General features: G+C 45.4%; 1 protein-coding gene across 1 annotated transcript; it reads right to left on the bottom strand.

Annotated features, from left to right (window-relative positions):
• Nucleotides 1-421: 421 nt before the first annotated feature.
• LOC120027207 (homeobox-containing protein 1-like) lies at nt 422-20508 on the bottom strand. The gene is made up of 11 exons (XM_038972098.1): nt 20286-20508; nt 19677-19767; nt 17179-17617; nt 11389-11474; nt 10841-10951; nt 9038-9298; nt 6424-6580; nt 3421-3503; nt 3137-3232; nt 2132-2250; nt 422-2014 (listed from the first exon to the last, which is right to left on the bottom strand). The coding sequence occupies exons 2-11, from the start codon at nt 19753-19755 to the stop codon at nt 1871-1873; spliced, it is 1575 nt and encodes a 524-aa protein (XP_038828026.1). The 5' UTR covers nt 19756-19767; nt 20286-20508; the 3' UTR covers nt 422-1870.
• Nucleotides 20509-21252: the final 744 nt, after the last annotated feature.

Below are 21252 nucleotides of genomic sequence, written 5' to 3'. Positions count from 1 at the left end.
CACCAAGCATACTTCCAAAGTTGTGGCAAAATGGCTTAAGGACAACAAAGTCAAGGTATTGGAGTGGGAATCACAAAGCCCGGACCTCAATCCCATAGAAAATTGGTGGGAAGAACTGAAAAAGCGTGTGCGAGCAAGGAGGCCTACAAACCTGACTCAGTTACACCAGCTGTCAGGAGAAATGGGCCAAAATTCACCCAACTTATTGTGGGAAGCTTGTGAAAGGCTACCCGAAATGTTTGACCAAAGTTAAACAATTTAAAGGCAATGCTACCAAGTACTAATTGAGTCTATGTAAAGTTCTGACCCACTGGGAATGTGATGAAAGAAATAAAAGATGAAATAAATCACTCTACTATTATTCTGACATTTCACATTCTTAAAATAAAGTGGTGATACTAACTGACCTAAAACAGGGAAATTTAACTAGGATTAAATGTCAGTAATTGTGAAAAACTGAGTTTAAATGTATTTGGCTAAGGTGTATGTAAACTTCCGACTTCAACTGTACATAATACACAGTAAATGCAGTGAGGAAAACAAGTTGAAAAGACGTAATCTCAACCCATTTTTGCTCACTGGGTGTTCATGTTTTGGCAGAAAACAGTCAATATTATTACATGATATGAAACATTCCTTTGAACAAGCTTATTACAGAGAAATATTGGACGATTCATCAGCCTCATCCACCATGTTTGGGTTTACCTGAGATTCCGTTTGTCCCTCAGGGTTGGACTGTTAACACTGACCGGACGACTTGATTGATCACTTGACCCGATCGATAGATTGAGCCCAAAGTCTAACAAGGTTTACTAAGATCAGGTCAGACATTCAAGCGAGCAGAGAAGGCGGATATTATCACGCTGATATTAAATCGAAACACTATCGTCACACCAGAGATCAACCAAACTCAGCCTCGCTCGCTTCAACCAAACACACCCGACTCACCTTATCATCGAACACACCTGACCTGCAGGTTAAAAACATTCCTTACTCACTCCACTTAGCTACAGTTCCATTTTACACAACCACTCGTCAATGCCTTTTGAAAAGAAAAATCGCAAATACATATTTTAAAGAAAGGCTTTTAGCTTATAGAAGGGACGATATATCCGCTTACCGGTACAACTCTCTTCCTTCTAAGGAGTTGTCTTTCGTTTAAGACAGTCTTGGAATGCACTATATATATATATAGAGATAAATATTGCCATTACTATAAAGCATGATTACTGTATACATACAGTGACCTCCCTACCACTAGAGGCACCAGAGCGACCTGTAGCACCCTTTTCCACTATTAACTCTGACTGTCATAGCCCCTGAAGACCTCGAGGGGAACAGACACTCAGAGCAGACATAACCCCTGAAGACCTCTAGGGGAACAGACACTCAGAGCAGACATAACCCCTGAAGACCTCTAGGGGAACAGACACTCAGAGCAGTCATAACCCCTGAAGACCTCTAGGGGAACAGACACTCAGAGCAGTCATAACCCCTGAAGACCTCTAGGGGAACAGACACTCAGAGCAGACATAACCCCTGAAGACCTCTAGGGGAACAGTCACTCAGAGCAGTCATAACCCCTGAAGACCTCTAGGGGAACAGACACTCAGAGCAGTCATAACCCCTGAAGACCTCTAGGAGGACAGTCACTCAGAGCAGTCATAACCCCTGAAGACCTCTAGGGGAACAGTCACTCAGAGCAGTCATAACCCCTGAGGACCTCTAGGGGAACAGACACTCAGAGCAGACATAACCCCTGAAGACCTCTAGGGGAACAGTCACTCAGAGCAGTCATTTTTCTTTCTTTTTTAAAATCCCTTATATATATGTAAAAATCCACACTTTAGTGACGCTCTTCTCCCATAGGTCACTCCTCATCCACAGTCTCCCTTTTCGATTCGTCAGCTTTGTGTTCCAGGACCTGAGGGGCGGGGCTAGGAGGGGGAAGGACATTGACGGCAGCCAATGAGGGGTCTTGTTGATCAAGGTCCTTCCTAGATGAAATCTCTTCCTGTGAAGGAAAAAGGTATTAATTTATTAAACAGTTGACTCCCGATACATGCAATTCAGTTCATTGTTTCAGGGATCATTTAACAAATCACTCTGATTCGTTGATTCACTGACTCACCTGCTCTAAGAATCGTTGATTCACTTGCTCTGCGTAGTCATGTGGCTCCAGCTCCTCCCCGTTGGAGTGACAGCTCGGGCTGCGAACCTCGATACCATGACTCTCCAAGATGGCCGCCTCTGAGGGGGCGAGAGAGGGGAGGAAGGAAAGCGTAAGGAGGGTAAATAACGACTGAGAGGGGGGCAACTTCTTCAGATCTATCTCCAGTCTACAAATTATTTGCAATTATGTTCTGGTCCCCCAAACCATCCACTTTCTGAAAAAAACCACACCACGGCTGATTCTAGTTGATGGTCCCTGATGTGCGACTTGGTACGGCGTATATGTTAGGTGAGAATTATCGGTAAATTGAATGATTAGAATATTCCGCCCTGAAACATATACAGTAATTGTATGGAAGTGATTAGAGTGTATAACATCATAATCAATAAATGTGTAGTCTAGTCAGAATTAGGGTAAAGACAATGTCTTCATGGTATTATAAACACAGACTGTCTGAGCTTGGTGCCGACTTGACTAGAGATTTGGGAGAGAACAGGGAGTATGTCTCAAGGACAAGGTCACTAATCTCTGGCGGCTGGGTAGCAGGACGTGTGTGTGTGTGTGTGTGTGTGTGTGTGTGTGTATGGTTGTGTGAATGTGTGGGCGTGAGAAGTCAGTATAAAATGAATTGTTTTTTATTCTTGACTTTAGAACGTTCCCGTGAATAAACCTTTTTGACTATTTAGCTGGGCCTCCTTCTGTTTCATTCGACCAGGATCTTACAAATTCTGGTCTGCAGACTGAGTAATATATTTAAATTGGGTTATGAACCTGGAGAACAAAATTATCTTATCAGTATATCTTGGTACGGCGTATATCTTGGTACGGCGTATATCTTGGTACGGCGTATATCTTGGTACGGCGTATATCTTGGTACGGCGTATATCTTGGTACGGCGTATATCTTGGTACGGCGTATATCTTGGTACGGCGTATATCTTGGTATTGAGCATCAGAGACTCACCTATATTAGCCCGTCTCTTCATCTCCTTCCGGCGGTTGGCGAACCAGTTGTACACCTTCAGAGCCGTGACACGCTCAAACTCAGACAGCTTGCCTCCTGGGTAATGACAACAGGGGAAAAAAGATGAACAAGTTGAATACATTTAATTGGGTGAGCTGCTCCCTCTTCGTGATAAAATGAGAGCCTTTTAAAAACATGGGATTCGATTGACAAAGCAGACGTTTGAGAGACCTAACAGATAGATTTGGTTACAGGTGTGTTCTAGCCAAACAAACCAAACTGACCAGGTTTCTGAATGACTGAGTTGCAGGCATTAGCGATCTCCTCTCTCTTCGCCTCGTCAGGGTACTGGTTCTCCACGAAGAAACTGATAGCCAATAAGAAAACAGAAAGATGAGTCCTTCCTGCCCATGACCACAACCAATCTCAAACTCTCATCATAGTGGAGGCGGGAGAAAGACACCATCCCAGCCAATGAGAGTGCAGCTACATCAGCCTAAATCAGGGCCGTTAACCAATCAGAGACACTCATTTAAACGGTACAGTAGATTAATGGACACATTAGGTGGTTTACATTCAGTACTGTTTTTATAACTCTCCCTTTCTCTCCTCTTCTAGGACACCCATAAATAATAACCAAATGTTACAATAACAAATCAAATGTATTTATATAGCCCTTCGTACATCAGCTGATATCTCAAAGTGCTGTACAGAAACCCAGCCTAAAACCCCAAACAGCAAGCAATGCAGGTGTAGAAGCACGGTGGCTAGGAAAAACTCCCTAGAAAGGCCAAAACCTAGGAAGAAACCTAGAGAGGAACCAGGCTATGAGGGGTGGCCAGTCCTCTTCTGGCTGTGCTGGGTGGAGATTATAACAGAACATGGCCAAGATGTTCAAATGTTCATAAATGAACAGCATGGTCAAATAATAAATCAGGAGTAAATGTCAGTTGGCTTTTCATAGCCGATCATTAAGAGTATCTCTACCACTCCTGCTGTCTCTAGAGAGTTGAAAACAGCAGGTCTGGGACAAGTAGCACGTCCGGTGAACAGGTCAGGGTTCCATAGCCGCAGACAGAACAGTTGAAATAACAGAGAGATATACTGCACCAAAAGTTTTCACTAGTTACCACAGACAACGTCCATGTAGTAAGATTCATTGGGGTAAAGAAAATAGTTTTTTAGTCTTAATTTTAGGTTAGCAGTGTGGTTTAGGTTAGGTTCCCGAGGGGTTGGGCTCCGGAGTGGCGAAGCGGTTGAAAGGCCCTCTCCTTTTCTCTCCTCTCTCTCTCCTCTCTCTCCACGCCCCTCTCCTCTCTCCTTTTCTCTCCATGCCCCTCCTCCCTCCATGTCCCTCCCTCCATGCCCCTCCCTCTCTCCTCTCTCTCTCCTTTTCCTCTCCATGCCCCTCTCTCTCTCTCTCCCCCTCTTCTTTTCTCTCCACACCCCTCCCCTCTCTCTTTTTCTCTCCAAGCCCCTCCTCTCTTCCCTATTCTCTCCAAGCTCCTCAACTCTCCAAGCCCCTTAACTTCACAAAATGCAGGAGCAGCATTTTCCTCCGTCCCTCCCTCCTCCTCCTCCATGCCTCCCACCTCTCCCTCCATGCCTCCCACCTCTCCCTCCATGCCTCCCTCCATGCCTCCCACCTCTCCCTCCATGCCTCCCACATCTCCCTCCATGCCTCCCTCCATGCCTCCCACCTCTCCCTCCATGCCTCCCACCTCTCCCTCCATGCCTCCCACCTCTCCCTCCATGCCTCCCACCTCTCCCTCCATCACAATAACCTTTACAGTATCGTCCTTCAGTGAACTCTAAACTAGCCCATAAATGAGTAGCAGCACTGCAGTGGTATTGCGTAATCCATAGAGCTGTGGGTTGGTGTGCCTTGTCTTAAGTGCCTGTGTATTTCTCATTACTGAGAGTGCCCTCTGCTTAGAAATATCACAGAGTCAATCGTTTATATTAGGATATACTTTGCTAAAAAAAAAAAAACGATAGACTGGTTATAAAGAATCTGTTAAGATACATACTGGGCTCTGATTTAAAACATTTCATTCATTTAAAAAGTTAGATGAGCACCATATGAAATTTAGGAGCAGCAGAAAATATATATTATTTTACAATTTATTGAGATACTAAATATATGAATTCTAGCTACTTTCGAAGCACATGTTGTAACCTAGAAACAAAATACATGTGTCTATTTATGAAAGCTAAAATGTTTATACAAAAACACCTGTCGATGAAATTACAAACGCCACGTGTAATAGTAGGTTTCAACAGTCGAAAAGCACTATTTTCCTATTGAGACGCAACACATTGAAAATTGTACACCGTCTCTTTAAAAAAAAAAAAAACGTCAGGTTTGCGATGACAACGTGCAAGACAAGAGATCTGTCACACATTCATTGCTATCAAAGAACGTGTGTTGCTATGATCATTGATCTCCTGAAGAAGCTGCACTTTTTTCACAGTCGACAATATTCAATGACAAGGTGACATTGTTAGGGCCACACCTTGTCATTGAATCTTGTCGACTGTTTTATTTAACTAGGCAAGACAGTTAAGAACAAATTCTTATTTTACAATGACAGCTTACCCCAGCCAAACCCTCCCCTAACCAGGACGACGCTGGGCCAATTGCATGCCGCCCTATGGGACTCCTGATCATGGACGGTTATGATACAGCCCGGGATCAAACCAGGCCTCTATCACTGAGACGCAGTGTCCTAGACCGCTGCACCACTCGGGGGTTAAATTAGAAGCTCCATCACAAACTTCAATAGACTCAACCACTATTATTGTTTAGTGCTGGGCTGGAGCAAAAGCCTGGACACCACATAGCTCTCCAGCCCAGACCAGGGTTGGTGGACCACTGGCCCTAGTAGAGTAAAGCACTCAGACTCCAAAAACATGTCCACACAGCAGTGTTCTAGATTATTGGACAGTTGGCTTTCATACTGTTTCGAATTCTCAGTGCAACTCAAGCGATGTCGCCAACCGCCAACCCGTTTCAAAAATGGTCACACCCGTATTGAACAAGCCACACCTCACCAACCACCAAAACATACCTCCAAAAAGGCACCATTTTGGGGAAACGTTGTCATTCAATACAAACAACGTAGCAAACGTTGAAGCGAAATGAACGCACCCCTAAATATCTTTTTTTGCGACAGAATCACTAACATGAATAGACTCAACCCTTATTGGTTAGCGCTGGGTGGAGAATCTGTTTTGGATCTGTTGTCATGGAAACCAGACCCAACCAGGGTCTGTGATTGGCTCACCTCTCCATGATTGACTGGCACTCCTTCCTCCAGGTGAACCTGCTTCCCCTCCGCAGCCTCAGAGGACCGCCCACCACCCCGCCCCTCTCCCCGGGGCTGACCCCCATCCTCCAATCAGGCTCCTCCTTCACCAGGGAGCGCATCGACAGGGTAGCACCTATAGCGGGTGACAGGGAGGGAGGACAATAAAAAGAATGGACAAACACATTTCTTTTTAAAGATCACTGATTTCAACTAGTAGCCTGATAGCAAAATAAAATAGTTATTGAACAAAGTATAAAACTGTTTCAAGACAAGTCAACATTTACGATACAGGACACAGTAAAAACCCACACACCAGGAAGGCAGACAGTGGACATACAGTGCATTTGTAAAGTATTCATGATCCCTTGACTTTTTCATCATTTTGTTACGTTACAGCCTTTAAAAAAAATTACATGTTTTTTTTCCTTATCCACACACACACACACACACACACACACACACAGAGAGAGAAAGGTAAAACTGTTTTAAAAAAAAAAGTATTTAGACCCTGTACTCAGTTGCGTCAACAAAGTACTGTGGCAGAGATTACAGCATTGAGTCTTCTTGGGTATGACGTTACAAGCTTGGCACACCTGTATTTGAGGAGTTTCTACCATTCTTCTATGCAGATCCTCTCAAGTTCTGTCAGGTTGGATGGGGAGCGTCGCTGCACAGCTATTTAAGTCTCTCCAGAGATGTTCGATCGGGTTCAAGTCCGGGTTCTGGCTGGGCCACTCAAGGACATTGAGACTAGTCCCAAAGCCACTCCTGTGTTGTCTTGGCTGTGTGCTTAGGGTCGTTGTCCTGTTGGAAGGTGAACCTTAGGACCTCAGTCTGAGGTAGAGAGCTCTGGAGCAGGTTTTCGTCAAGGATCTCTCGGTACTTTTCCCCGTTCATATTTCCCACCATCCTGACTAGTCTCCCAGTCCCTGCCGCTGAAAAACATCCCCACAGCATGATGCAGCCACAACCATGCTTCACCGTAGGGATGGTGCCAGGTTAACTCCAGACGTGCCGCGTGGCATTCAGGCCAATCTTGGTTTCATCGGACCAGAGAATCTTGTTTCTCATGGTCTGAAACTCCAAGCGGACTGTCATGTCCCTTTTACTGAGAAGTGGCTTCCGTTTGGCAACTCTACCATAAAGGCCTGATTGGTGGAGTGCTGCAGAGATGGTTGTTCTTCTAGAAGCTTCTCCCATCTCCACAGAGGAACTCTGGAGCTCTGTCAGAGTGACCACGACCACAGCCCTTCTCCCCCGATTGCTCAGTTTGGCCAGGTGGCCAGCTCTAGGAAGAGTCTTGGTGGTTCCAAACTTCTTCCATTAAAGAATGATGGAGGCCACAGTGTTCTTGGGGACCTTCAATGCTGCATACCCTTCCCCAGATCTACGGACAATTCCTTCGACCTCATGGCTTTGTCTTTGCTCTGACATGCACTATCAACTGTGGGACCTCATATTTTTTATTCAATCCATTTTAGAATAAGGCTGTAACGTAACAATATTTGGAAAAAAGGGAAGTGGTCTGAAACATTTCCAAATGCACTGTAAGCATGCAGGCAAGGTCAAGTGATCACAGGCATGTGTCAGACAGAGTGGACTAGGTCAAGTGATCACAGGCATGTGTCAGCTCCAGTCTTCCATGACTCAGACAGATGTCACAACACAGTGCCCTTATGGAGTCTAAAATAATACAGCCCCTTCCTCACACCTTTATTCCATTCCAATCTGATCTGATTTGGCCAAAAAAGAAAATTCAAATGTGAAACGATATACAAAACTAAATGTAAACTCAGTTTTTACAGCACTACAACCCTGGAGGAGAGGAGTTGATCACCCTGTTTTGGTTAAGGGGGGGGGGGGGGGCGGTTCCCTCCTCAGTCCTGTGGCTGCCGGTTATCTGGCTGTGTGCCGGCTGCCGGTTATCTGGCTGTGTGCCGGCTGCCGGTTATCTGGCTGTGTGCCGGCTGCCGGTTATCTGGCTGTGTGCCGGCTGCCGGTTATCTGGCTGTGTGCCGGCTGCCGGTTATCTGGCTGTGTGTCGGCTGCCGGTTATCTGGCTGTGTGTCGGCTGCCGGTTACCTGGCTGCGGGGCTGCCGGTTACCTGGCTGCGGGGCTGCCGGTTACCTGGCTGTGTGCCGGCTGCCGGTTACCTGGCTGTGTGCCGGCTGCCGGTTACCTGGCTGCGTGCCGGCTGCCGGTTACCTGGCTGCGGGGCGGCTGCCGGTTACCTGGCTGCGGGGCGGCTGCCGGTTACCTGGCTGCGTGGCGGCTGCCGGTTACCTGGCTGTGGGGCGGCTGCCGGTTACCTGGCTGTGGGGCGGCTGCCGGTTACCTGGCTGTGTGGCGGCTGCCGGTTACCTGGCTGTGGGGCGGCTGCCGGTTACCTGGCTGTGTGCCGGCTGCCGGTTACCTGGCTGTGTGCCGGCTGCCGGTTACCTGGCTGTGTGCCGGCTGCCGGTTACCTGGCTGTGTGCCGGCTGCCGGTTACCTGGCTGTGTGGCAGCCGGTTACCTGGCTGTGTGGCGGCCGGTTACCTGGCTGTGTGGCGGCTGCCGGTCACCTGGCTGTGTGGCGGCTGCTGGTTACCTGGCTGTGTGGCGGCTGCAGTGTACCATGGCAACAGGTGCATCAGCAGCTCTCTCTGTCTGCCCCAGGTGGTGGAGGAGGTCGCGGCTGTAGTGGCCATGGTGCCCGTGGCGCCCGTAGCGGCGTTGCCCGTCCCGTCTCTGTCCCCTCTCCTGGCTGCCCTGGGTCCAGAGCCCAGGTTTTGGCCCAGCCCCTGGCCGAGACCACTGAGCCCCAGGCCCAGACCCGCCGGGCCATGCTGGCTTTCACTCCACCTCAGCCCTTCAGTCAGGACAAAACCAAACCGGTGGTCAGGCCGAAGCCAGATATACGGAGACGTTTTGAGAGTTTTAGCAGAAAGCAAGTTGATACTTGCAGTCAATCAAAATCACCTGTTTATATGGCTATCAACAGGAATATAGTTTATAAAAAAAAATGGCAGGCCAGACATGATTTGTTTTATAGCTGAATCATACTGAACGTTGAGTTCTGTTGTGAACAGGTATTTAGCGCCAAAGAAGCTAATAATTGTAGAATTATTAAAAGTGCCTGCTCGGTAGACAAAAAAGCATAGAGAAATGCTAGGCAACATGTTAGCATTAGTATCCAGAATTAGCATCTCTGTTAGCGTTGCGATAGGGTCATCATTGTTAGCCACGTAGGAATGAAAACCAGCACGTGCAGCAACTGAACTGAGCACCACAGAAGACAGCGGCAGAGGAGAGGAGACGGTGTGAGGAGGGCTTATTTCATGCATGTGACTGACACAGGAGTAAAAATCACTTGTCTGGCGACTCAAAGACAAGTGACTCAAAGACAATCTATACATGTCTGTGGTTGGTGTTAATTCTCTCATCAGGTCACGATGCTACTCTAGCTTGTCTTAAAAGGGATAGTTTAAGATTTTGGCAATTAACCACTTTTTCTACTTTACCAGAGTCATATTTTTTATTTTTATTTAACCTTTATTAAAACTAACAATTTGTTCTTAACTGACTTGGTTATTTACAATGACGGCCAAACGCGGACGACGCTGGTCCAAATTGTGTGCCGTCCTATGGGACTCCGAATCAAGGCCAGTTGTGATACAGCCTGGATTCGAACCAGGGTCTGTAGTGACGCCTCAAGCACTGAGACGCAGTGCCTTAGACCGCTGCGCCACTCGGGAGCCCCACTCATAGATATCATTTGTATGTCTCTGTGTGTAGTTTGAAGGAAGTCGAAGGTAGTTTCTGGAGCCATTGCTAACTAGCGTTAGCGCAAAGACAGGAAGTCAACAGGAACAGCTAGCGTAATTGCCAAAATCTAGAATCTCTCTTTTTTTATTTATCCGTTATTTTACCGGGTAAGTTGACTGAGAACACGTTCTCATTTACAGCAACGACCTGGGGAATAGTTACAGGGGAGAGGACATAGCTAGATGTAAACCACATTCATTCAAGCCAGATGACTTTAACGTTATCGATTAGCATCTACAGTAACAGATCCGTTTATATCCTACTGTGTCTTGTCTCTGTGAGTCATAAATATCTCTGTCTCCTGATCTCTGTCCTTCACTGAACTCTAGCCAGCCCTCCAGGACTCTGTGTGTGTGTGTGTGTGTGTGTGTGTGTGTATGTGTGTGTGTGTGTGTGTGCGCGTCCGTCCGTGTCACAATGCTCGGTCACAGGGATGGGACACAAATTAATGGACAGAGGGACAGATGGCACAAGCAGCTTCCAAAAGACCCCATAAATGTGTCATAGAGTCAACATGAACCCTTTCCTCCCTCTAGCACGATAGACCCAGCGAACAGTAGCCTCCACCTCCTACCGTGGCTCTTACCTGGGTTGCTCTTCTCTAGCAGGTACCAGCGGTAGAAAGATCTGCGTTTGGAGTCGCTCATCTCCAAGCCCTGCTGCAGCAACCACTGGGAGATGTAACTCTGACTGATACCTAGAGAGAAGAGAAGAGATGTAACTCTGACTGATACCTAGAGAGAAGAGAAGAGATGTAACTCTGACTGATACCTAGAGAGAAGAGAAGAGATGTAACTCTGACTGATACCTAGAGAGAAGAGAAGAGATGTAACTCTGACTGATACCTAGAGAGAAGAGAAGAGATGTAACTCTGACTGATACCTAGAGAGAAGAGAGGAGATGTAACTCTGACTGATACCTAGAGAGAAGAGAGGAGAAAGAGTGGAGAAGGAGAGCAGATGAGAAGGAGAACAGAATGAGGGAAGGAGAAGAGAGCCAGGGTGAAAGTATTAGAAAATATCCTAGACAGAAAGACAGTAATAGTGAAACAAAACGACATCAACAGTACCTACAAGAAAAAAAAAAGATGCCACAGGTACACTGAAAGCTGTCTGAGCAGAATACATGTATTACCTGTGACCTGTCCTACGATGGCCTGGGAGATCCTACGGTTGTTGAGGAAGGCCTTGATTTCCTCCTTCACCAGGTTACTGTCCCTCCTAGAAGAACAGGCACCACAGAGTTAGCAGACGACACAACCATAGTAGGACCGATTACCAACAATGACGAGACAGTCTACAGGGAGGAGGTGAGGGCCCTGGCAGAGTGGTGCCAGGAAAATACCCTCTCCCTCAACAGATGCACAATTGAGAGCATCCTGTCGGGCTGTATCACCGCCTGGTATGGCAACTGCACCGCCCCGCGACCGCAGGGCTCTCCAGAGGGTGGTGCGGTCTGCAAAACGCATCACCGGGGGCAAACTACCTGCCCTCCAGGAGCCCCACATACAGACAGGGAATCACCAGTCACTTTAATAATGGAACACTAGTCACTTTAATAATATTTACATACTGCTTTACTCATCTTATATGTAGATACTGTATTCTATTCTACTGTATTTTAGTCAATGCCACTCCAACATTGTTTGTCCTAATATTTATAAATTCCATTATTTTACTTTTAGATGTGTGTATCGTTAGATACTACTACTCTGTCGGAGCTAGGAACACAAGCATTTAGCTACACCCGCAATAACATCTGCTAAATATGTGTATGTGACCAATAACCTTTGATTTGAAGAAGAGACCACACACTTCCTGCAACAGACACCACAGAGTAAGAACAGACCACACACACTTCCTGCAACAGACACCACAGAGTAAGAACAGACCACACACACTTCCTGCAACAGACACCACAGAGTAAGAACAGACCACACACACTTCCTGCCTCCTCACATCTGCACTAATGTGAATCTACTAATGCCGTCTGGGGTACGCCAAATAAAAAATGTGATTCACATTTTCAAACAGTCCATTTAGATTTTCCAAAGGGGCTATACATTTGGCTGATGTCCCCGTCCCCCCCCCCCTCACCTGAGTAGCTTCGTTTCACTGCCAAAAATGTAATTAAACCGTCTAGTGTTCAGCAAAACAACAACACAATGTCAAATACAGGTAGACTAGTCAAATAATTAACATCCAATCACATTAACCGATAGTCTCTAGTGGGAATTCCACTAACAGTCCGTATGGAGGCAAACGTACAGAAGTGTGTTGGTTATCAAGGGGCAAAGTAGTGGCAGGCTGTTTTTTACATTGAGAGACGAGCTTAAAGTTCTTTGCTGACCATAATTTTCACGTGTCTGACCGCTTGCATGATGACGAGTTTCTCACACGACTGGCCTATCTGGGTGATGTTTTTTCCTCGCCTGAATGATCTGAATCTAGGATTACAGGGACTCTCCGCAACTATAGTCAATGTACGCGGGAATTAAATCAGAAGCCGTTGCCAGATTTCTGGATAGGTCTGCTCTCAAGAGTTTCTTGCCTTGGCAAATCGCGCTGTTAAAGACACTGATGCCCTTTGCAACCACGTACCTATGTGAGAGTGGATTCTCAGCCCTCACTAGCATGATAACTAAATACAGGCACAGACTGTGTGTGGAAATTGATTTCAGACTGAGACTCTCCAATACAACCCAACATTGCAGAGTTATGTGCCTCCTTTCAAACACACCCTTCTCATTAACCTGTGGTGAATTATTCATACTTTTTGATGAACAAATAAGATTTGATATGTAGGATGGCAAAAAAAAAAAAAAAAGAGCAAAAATGATTGATTATTATTATATTATTGATTTGTGCCCTGGTCCTATAAGAGCTCTTTGTCACTTCCCACGAGTCGGGTTGTGACAAAAACTCACACTCATTCTTATGTTTAATACATTTATCGTATAGTGTGTGTGTGTGTGGCAGGCTTATTACAATGACGGCAAAAAAACAACATTTGAGAGGGCACGATCCTGGTGCTGGAATGTTTGAAGGGGTAGGGGACTATAAATACAGTTTGGGAACCACTGTACTGGTGGAAGTGAACACATTCTTCACCATATGGGTTTTACCCTCCACTGTATTTTCAGATAAACAAGATGAAGGATATGACTCAAGACTCCACATTTCTGGAGATCTACAACGTACACACAAAATCAGAGCGACTGGTTTCTGGAATGTCTAAAACCTTGTAAGGGAAGAAAACCAGACAAGGCTTAGTTTGTTGACAACATGTGAACTATATTTTGTCTCCAATGTTTATTGAAAACATCAATACATTTTCACAATGGAGGACTTGTCTCTCTCAAATACAGTGTTAAGAGTTGTTGGTTAGCTAGCTGGTATATGTTTTTTTTGTTGTTGAAAATCCCCCAAAATTGTATTTCTAACATTTATTTCATGTTAAAAGAGATGTTGTATGTTTCTGGACATCGTTTTAATGTTACGTGCACAACGACACGCCATTCTTACTCCAAACACAACAATGGAGGAATCTATATGAATGTAGAACAAATACAGACAGGAAATACAAATACGAGAAGAAAAAAACACACGATAAAGCAAGGTGACTATATACAGGGTCATTACCATAGTAACAATGATACTGGAGTGATGGAGGTAGATATGTATAGGGGTAAGGGGACTATATACAGGGTCATTACCATAGTAACAATGATACTGGAGTGAAGGAGGTAAGTATGTATAGGGGTCAGGGGACTATATACAGGGTCAGTAGCATATTAACAATGTACAGGGATACTGGAGTGATGGAGGTAGATATGTATAGGGGTAAGGTGACTATATACAGGGTCAGTACCATATTAACAATGTACAGGGATACGGGAGTGATGGAGGTAGATATGTATAGGGGTAAGGTGACTATATACAGGGTCAGTACCATATTAACAATGTACAGGGATACTGGAGTGATGGAGGTAGATATGTATAGGGGTAAGGTGACTATATACAGGGTCAGTACCATATTAACAATGTACAGGGATACTGGAGTGATGGAGGTAGATATGTATAGGGGTAAGGTGACTATATACAGGGTCATTACCATAGTAACAATGATACTGGAGTGATGGAGGTAGATATGTATAGGGGTAAGGTGACTATATACAGGGTCAGTACCATATTAACAATGTACAGGGATACTGGAGTGATGGAGGTAGATATGTATAGGGGTAAGGTGACTATATACAGGGTCAGTACCATATTAACAATGTACAGGGATACTGGAGTGATGGAGGTAGATATGTATAGGGGTAAGGTGACTATATACAAGGTCAGTACCATATTAACAATGTACAGGGATACTGGAGTGATGGAGGTAGATATGTATAGGGGTAAGGTGACTATATACAAGGTCAGTACCATATTAACAATGTACAGGGATACTGGAGTGATGGAGGTAGATATGTATAGGGGTAAGGTGACTATATACAAGGTCAGTACCATATTAACAATGTACAGGGATACTGGAGTGATGGAGGTAGATATGTATAGGGGTAAGGTGACTATATACAGGGTCATTACCATAGTAACAATGATACTGGAGTGATGGAGGTATATATGTATGATTGCCTGGATGCAATCATCTCGTTACCCGCCCCTCCCTACACACCTGACCTTAATTAGCCAGGCTAACAGCTAACAGTAGGAGAATAAGTCATCGTCACCAGGGACTCTGGTCGTTATCTGGTAATGATATAATCATCCTCCTCTCCAAGACTAGTCTCTCTCTCTTACTGTGTTCACCTCAAATAACCATCCTTCTCTTTGTCATGTTTCGCTATTCTCTCCTAATCGTCTTCTACCATCTCTTTAAGCAGTAGGCCCACACCTCTCCTCATTACTGTCCTATAGGCCCACACCTCTCCTCATTACTGTCCTATAGGCCCACACCTCTCCTCATTACTGTCCTATAGGCCCACACCTCTCCTCATTACTGTCCTATAGGCCCACACCTCTCCTCATTACTGTCCTATAGGCCCACACCTCTCCTCATTACTGTCCTATAGGCCCACACCTCTCCTCATTACTGTCCTATAGGCCCACACCTCTCCTCATTACTGTCCTATAGGCCCACACCTCTCCTCATTACTGTCCTATAGGCCCACACCTCTCCTCATTACTGTCCTATAGGCCCACACCTCTCCTCATTACTGTCCTATAGGCCCACACCTCTCCTCATTACTGTCCTATAGGCCCACACCTCTCCTCATTACTGTCCTATAGGCCCACACCTCTCCTCATTACTGTCCTATAGGCCCACACCTCTCCTCATTACTGTCCTATAGGCCCACACCTCTCCTCATTACTGTCCTATAGGCCCACATCTCTTTAAGCAGTAGGCCCACATCTCTCCTCATTACTGTCCTATAGGCCTGTACCTCTCCTCATTACTGTCCTATAGGTCCACACCTCTCCTCATTACTATCCTATAGGCCCACACCTCTCCTCATTACTATCCTATAGGCCCACACCTCTCCTCATTACTGTCCTATAGGCCCACACCTCTCCTCATTACTGTCCTATAGGTCCACACCTCTCCTCATTACTGTCCTATAGGTCCACACCTCTCCTCATTACTATCCTATAGGCCCACACTTCTCCTCATTACTGTCCTATAGGCCTTTACCTCTCCTCATTACTGTCCTATAGGCCTTTACCTCTCCTCATTACTATCCTATAGGCCCACATCTCTCCTCATTACTGTCCTATAGGTCCACACCTCTCCTCATTACTATCCTATGTGCCCACATCTCTCCTCATTACTATCCTATAGGCCTACATATCTTTTCTCCTTTCCTGTCTCCATTAACTTCTTATGGCTAGAGGGCAGCATTTTCACGTTTGGATGAAAAGCGTGCCCAGAGTAAACTGCCTCCTACTCAGTCCCAGATGCTAATATATGCATATTATTATTAGCTTGATTTGTTTCTACGAACAGTAATATAACTTTTTGGAATTCTCGTCCGACATTTCCGCTGGACTTGCCCGCGCCTCGTGAGTTTCGATTTGTTTACTAAACGGCCTAACAAAAGGAGGAATTTGGACATAAATGATGGACTTTATGGAACAAATCAAACACTTATTGTGGAATTGGGATTTCTGGGAGTGCATTCTGATGAAGATCATCAAAGGAAAGTTAATATTTATAATGCTATTTCTGACTAATGTTGACTGCGCAACATGGCGGATATTTCTTTTGGCTGGTTTGGGCTCTGAGCTCCGTACTCAGATTATTGCATGGTTTGCTTTTTCCGTAAAGTTTTTTTGAAATCTGACACAGCGGTTGTATTAAGGAGAAGTGGATCTAAAATTCCATGCATAACACTTGAATTTTCATCAACATTTATGGTGAGTATTTCTGTAAATTGATGTGGCTCTCTGCAAAATCACCGGATGTTTTTGGAACAACTGAACATAACAAGTCAAAGTAAAATGAGATTTTAGAATATAAATATGCAGTTTATCGAACAAAACATACATGTATTGTGTAACATGAAGTCCTATGAGTGTCATCTGATGAAGATCATCAAAGGTTAGTGATTAATTTTATCTCTATTTGAGCTTTTTGTGACTCCTCTCTTTGGCTGGAAAAATGGCTGGGTTTTTCTGTGACTTGGTGGTGACCTAACATAATCGTTTGTGGAGCTTTCGCTGTAAAGCATTTTTGAAATCAGACACTGTGGCTGGATTAACGAGAATTGTATCTTTAAAATGGTGCCTAATACTTGTATGTTTGAGAAATTTGATTTATGAGATTTCTGTTGATTTGTATTTGGCGCCCTGCAATTTCATTGGCTGTTGGCGAGGGGTTCCGCTAGCACTCTCTCAAACTGCCCTCTTGCCCCCTCCTCACCTCATGTACTCCTCAACCTTCTCCTCCAGGTCCCAGTCCTCCTCCGCCATGATGTCATAGCTGAATGACCTCTGAACTCCGACTGCCGGGGGGTACAGCGGCGGGGGCGAGGTTTCGTAGCTGTTGCTAGGCGACATGGAGGCGCCATCCAGCCCGGGTGTCTGCGTGGTGACGGAGGCCAGGGAGAGGGAGGAAGAGGAGGAGGAAGAGGAGGAGGGGGCTGGGACAGAGGCTGTGGTAGGGGTAGTGTTGGTTATGGGGTTGGCGGTGTGTGTGTCGTTGCAGTACGGGGGGCGCTGGTCGGGATCTAGCCGCTCTAGGGACGCCAAAGCCTGGATGATCTGTGGCTTGGTCATCCCTGAGAGACGGAGACGCTGGAGGAGGTCGATCTGCTCGATGGTATAGCGTGGCTCCACCTCACAACACTCCATCCTGACATCTAACGGGTTAAAATAGACATGACTAGTTCACACACACTTTCAAAAAGGTCTCTAAAATACTGTATCAGAGACACGTTGTTATCAATTTGATTTACAATTAAAAATATAGCTGGATTTGGAGTCAGTGTGAGGCTACATCCATCTCTATGGGGTAACTGTGGGTCATTCATGAATCTGGCTTCCCTTGTCCCGCAACTAGGCATCTATATTAACATTTAACATCTCCGACTTACTTTAACTGAGGCCTCAGTAAACATAAAAGTAAAAAGTCAGAACTGTTAATGTAAATGCCTAGCTGCGGGCTGAACTTTGGCACAGTCACAACACTTACATATTTGTCCTGGGCATAAGACAGTGCTGATTCACAGCCTGATTACTCATTAAGTTATATAGTGTATTCGGAAAGTATTCAGACCCCTTCCCTTTTTCCAAATGTTGTTACATTACAGCCTTGTTCTAAAATGGATTAAATAAGTACAATTCCTCATCAATCTACACACAATACCCCCATAAGGACAAACCCAAAACAGGTTAAGAAATGTTTGCACAATTATTAAAAATAGAAAACAGAAATAACTTGACATAAGTATTCAGACCCTTTGCTACGAGACTCGAAATTGAGCTCAGGTGCATCCTGTTTACATTGATCATCCTTGAGATGTTTCTACAACTTGATTGGAGTCCACCTGTGGTAAATTCAATTGATTGGACATGATCTGGAAAGGCACACACCTGTCTATATAAGGTCCCACAGTTGACAGTGCATGTCAGAGCAAAAACCAAGCCATGAGGTCGAAGGAATTGTCTGTAGAGCTCAGAGACAGGATTTAGTAGAGGCACAGATCTGGGGAAGGATATGCAGCATTGAAGGTCCCCAGGAACACAGTGGCCTCCATCATTATTAAATAGAAGAAGTTTAGAACTCTTGGTGGTTTTCCTAGAGCTAGCCGCCCGGCCAAACTGAGCAAATCGGGGGAGAAGGGCCTTGGTCAGGGAGGTGACCAAGAACCCGATGGTCACTCTGACAGCATTCCTCTGTGGAGATGGGAGAACCTTCCAGAAAGACAACCATCTCTGCAGCACTCCACCAAACAGGCCTTTATGGTAGAGTGGCCAGAAGGAAGCCACTTGTCATTAAAAGGCACATGACCGACTGCTTGGAGTTTGCCAGAAGGCACCTAAAGGACTCTCAGACCATGAGAAACAAGATTCTCTGGTCTGATAAAACCAAGATTGAACTCTTTGGCCTGAATGCCAAGCGTCACATCTGGAGGAAACCTGGCACCATCCCTACGGTGAAGCATGGTGGTGGCAGCATCTTGCTGTGGGGATGTTTTTCAGTGGCAGGGACTGGGATACTAGTCAGGATCGAGGGAAAGATGAACGGAGCAAAGTACAGAGAGATACTTGATGAAAAGCGCTCTGGAGCAGGTTAGGACCTCAGACTGAGGCGAAGGTTCACCTTCCAACAGGACAACAACCCTAAGCACAAGGCCAAGACAAAGCAGGAGTGGCTTCGGGACAAGTCTCTGAATGTCCTTGAGTGGCACAGCCAGAACCCGACCGAACATCTCTGGAGAGACCTCAAAATAGCTGTGCAGCGACGCTCCCCATCCAACCAGACAGAGCTTGAGAGGATCTGCAGAGAAGGATGCGAGAAACTCCCCAAATACAGGTGTGCCAAGCTTGTAGTGTCATACCCAAGAAGACTAGAGGCTGTAATCGCTGCCAAAAGGTGCTTCAACAAAGTACTGAGCAAAGAGTCTAAATACTTACGTCAATATCATATTTCCTTAAATTTTTTCTAAAAAACAGTTTTTACTTTGTCATTATGAGGTTTATGGGTATATTGAATCTATTTTAGAATAAGGCTGTAACATAACACATTTTGGAAAAAGTCAAGGGGTCTGAATACTTTCCGAAATAACCTATGTATTTATTGCCATGATGTTGAATGCTAGCTATGTACTGACATGAATAATTAAATCTGTGCATTGATTGTAAAATAATGTGTCATTGCCCCTGCCCATGGCATTACAGTGCCAGACTGCAGCCTACCTGATAGCGGGGGTGAGAGGCGCCCTGTGGGCAGAGGTTCGGTTCGCGGTGCCGCAGCCGGGAGGCACCACTGTCGCATGGCTCGATGGAGCTGCCGGGGAGAGGTAGGCGACAATTGATGATGCGGTATAGGAACGAGGGAGGAAATGTCACTCTAGTCAACTAGCCAGCTAGCTAGCAACTTCACTTCAAATATGATCAAAGTTTGTAGTTAAATTAGACGTTGCCTGTTGCTAAATAAGTTAGCTAACTAGCTATCAAGTTAGCTTGTTGTTAGCCATTTGCCAGGTGAGATGCGCCAGTCACTTTCACTGACGTGCTGCAGTCTGGTTCGGTTATATGGTTAGCTTATCATGCTAGCTAATTATTAGCTTGCTATCTATAATCTGTTGACAGTAACTTGCAAGCTATTAAAAGTAGCAAACTTTAGCTAAGTTGTAAAGCTAGCTAACTCATTGCATCCACCCTGCACCAATAGCTAGCGCACGCTAATTAGGTCATAAACCAGAGAACTTTGCACCAAAATTATCTTGATTTAGCCGAGGTGGGAGATAATGGCATGCTAATGGAGACACATGATGCTAACCGGCAGCGCCCCTTTTATCTTACCTCCCGCTGCTGTGGCAAGCTGCAGCCGTTTAAATGGGTCGCTATAACGCAGCAGGGGACGCTATGTGGACACTTCTCTTGAAATGCTCAACCGTGCACGTCGACCGACCAAACTTCGTAACGGTTTCCAACTAGCTAATGAAGGTGATCCGTGCAGGGTCACATTGTCCCGGGATGCAGCAGCAGAACCGTAGAGAAACAGATTCGGTAAACGGGGAGTCGGTCTCAGTTTCTGACCTCTAACCCCACCACACTGTCCCGGGATGATATAGGAAGTTATTCATCTGGGAGGGAAAATCAAAACGTTTTGTTTTATTCATTAATACATTCAGTTCTCAAAAAAAGTTAATAGTGTAAACCTTATAGCCATTAGCCTATAACAAAGTGACCTGTAAAGCACATTGAGGCAAAGCATTTTGTGACAAAAAAGGCTTTGTTAATACGTTTGATTGATACATTGATTGATTGATAAAACACTATTAGGCAACATTCTATTCCTTCTGTAGCATGTTGATATTTCTATATCTGATCTGTTTATAAAGTAGGCCCTAATGACAGTCCAGGAACATCTACACTATGGGCTTTTGCCCTCAGAACAGCCTCAATTTGTCGGGGCATGGACACTACAAGGTGTCATTCCACAGGGATGCTGGCCCATGTTGACTCCGATGCTTCCCACAGTTGTGTCACGTTGGCTGGATGTCCCTTTAGGTGGTGGACCGTTCTTGATACACACAGGAAACTGTTGAGCGTGGAGAAAAATCCAGCAGCGTTGCAGTTCTTGATACAAACCGGTGCGCCTGGCACCTACTACCATACCTCGTTCAAAGGCAATTCAATGTTTTGTCTTGCCCATTCACTCTCTGAATAGCACACATGTCTCAAGGCTTAAAAAAACCCTTCTTTAACCTTGTCTCCTCCCCTTCATCCACACTGATTTGTAGTGGATTTAACACGTGACATCCAT

The sequence above is a fragment of the Salvelinus namaycush genome, chromosome 32 (assembly GCF_016432855.1).
Source record: "Salvelinus namaycush isolate Seneca chromosome 32, SaNama_1.0, whole genome shotgun sequence".
NCBI classification, from domain to species: Eukaryota; Metazoa; Chordata; class Actinopteri; order Salmoniformes; family Salmonidae; genus Salvelinus; species Salvelinus namaycush.
This window is presented reverse-complemented; position numbering and strand designations above follow the sequence as displayed.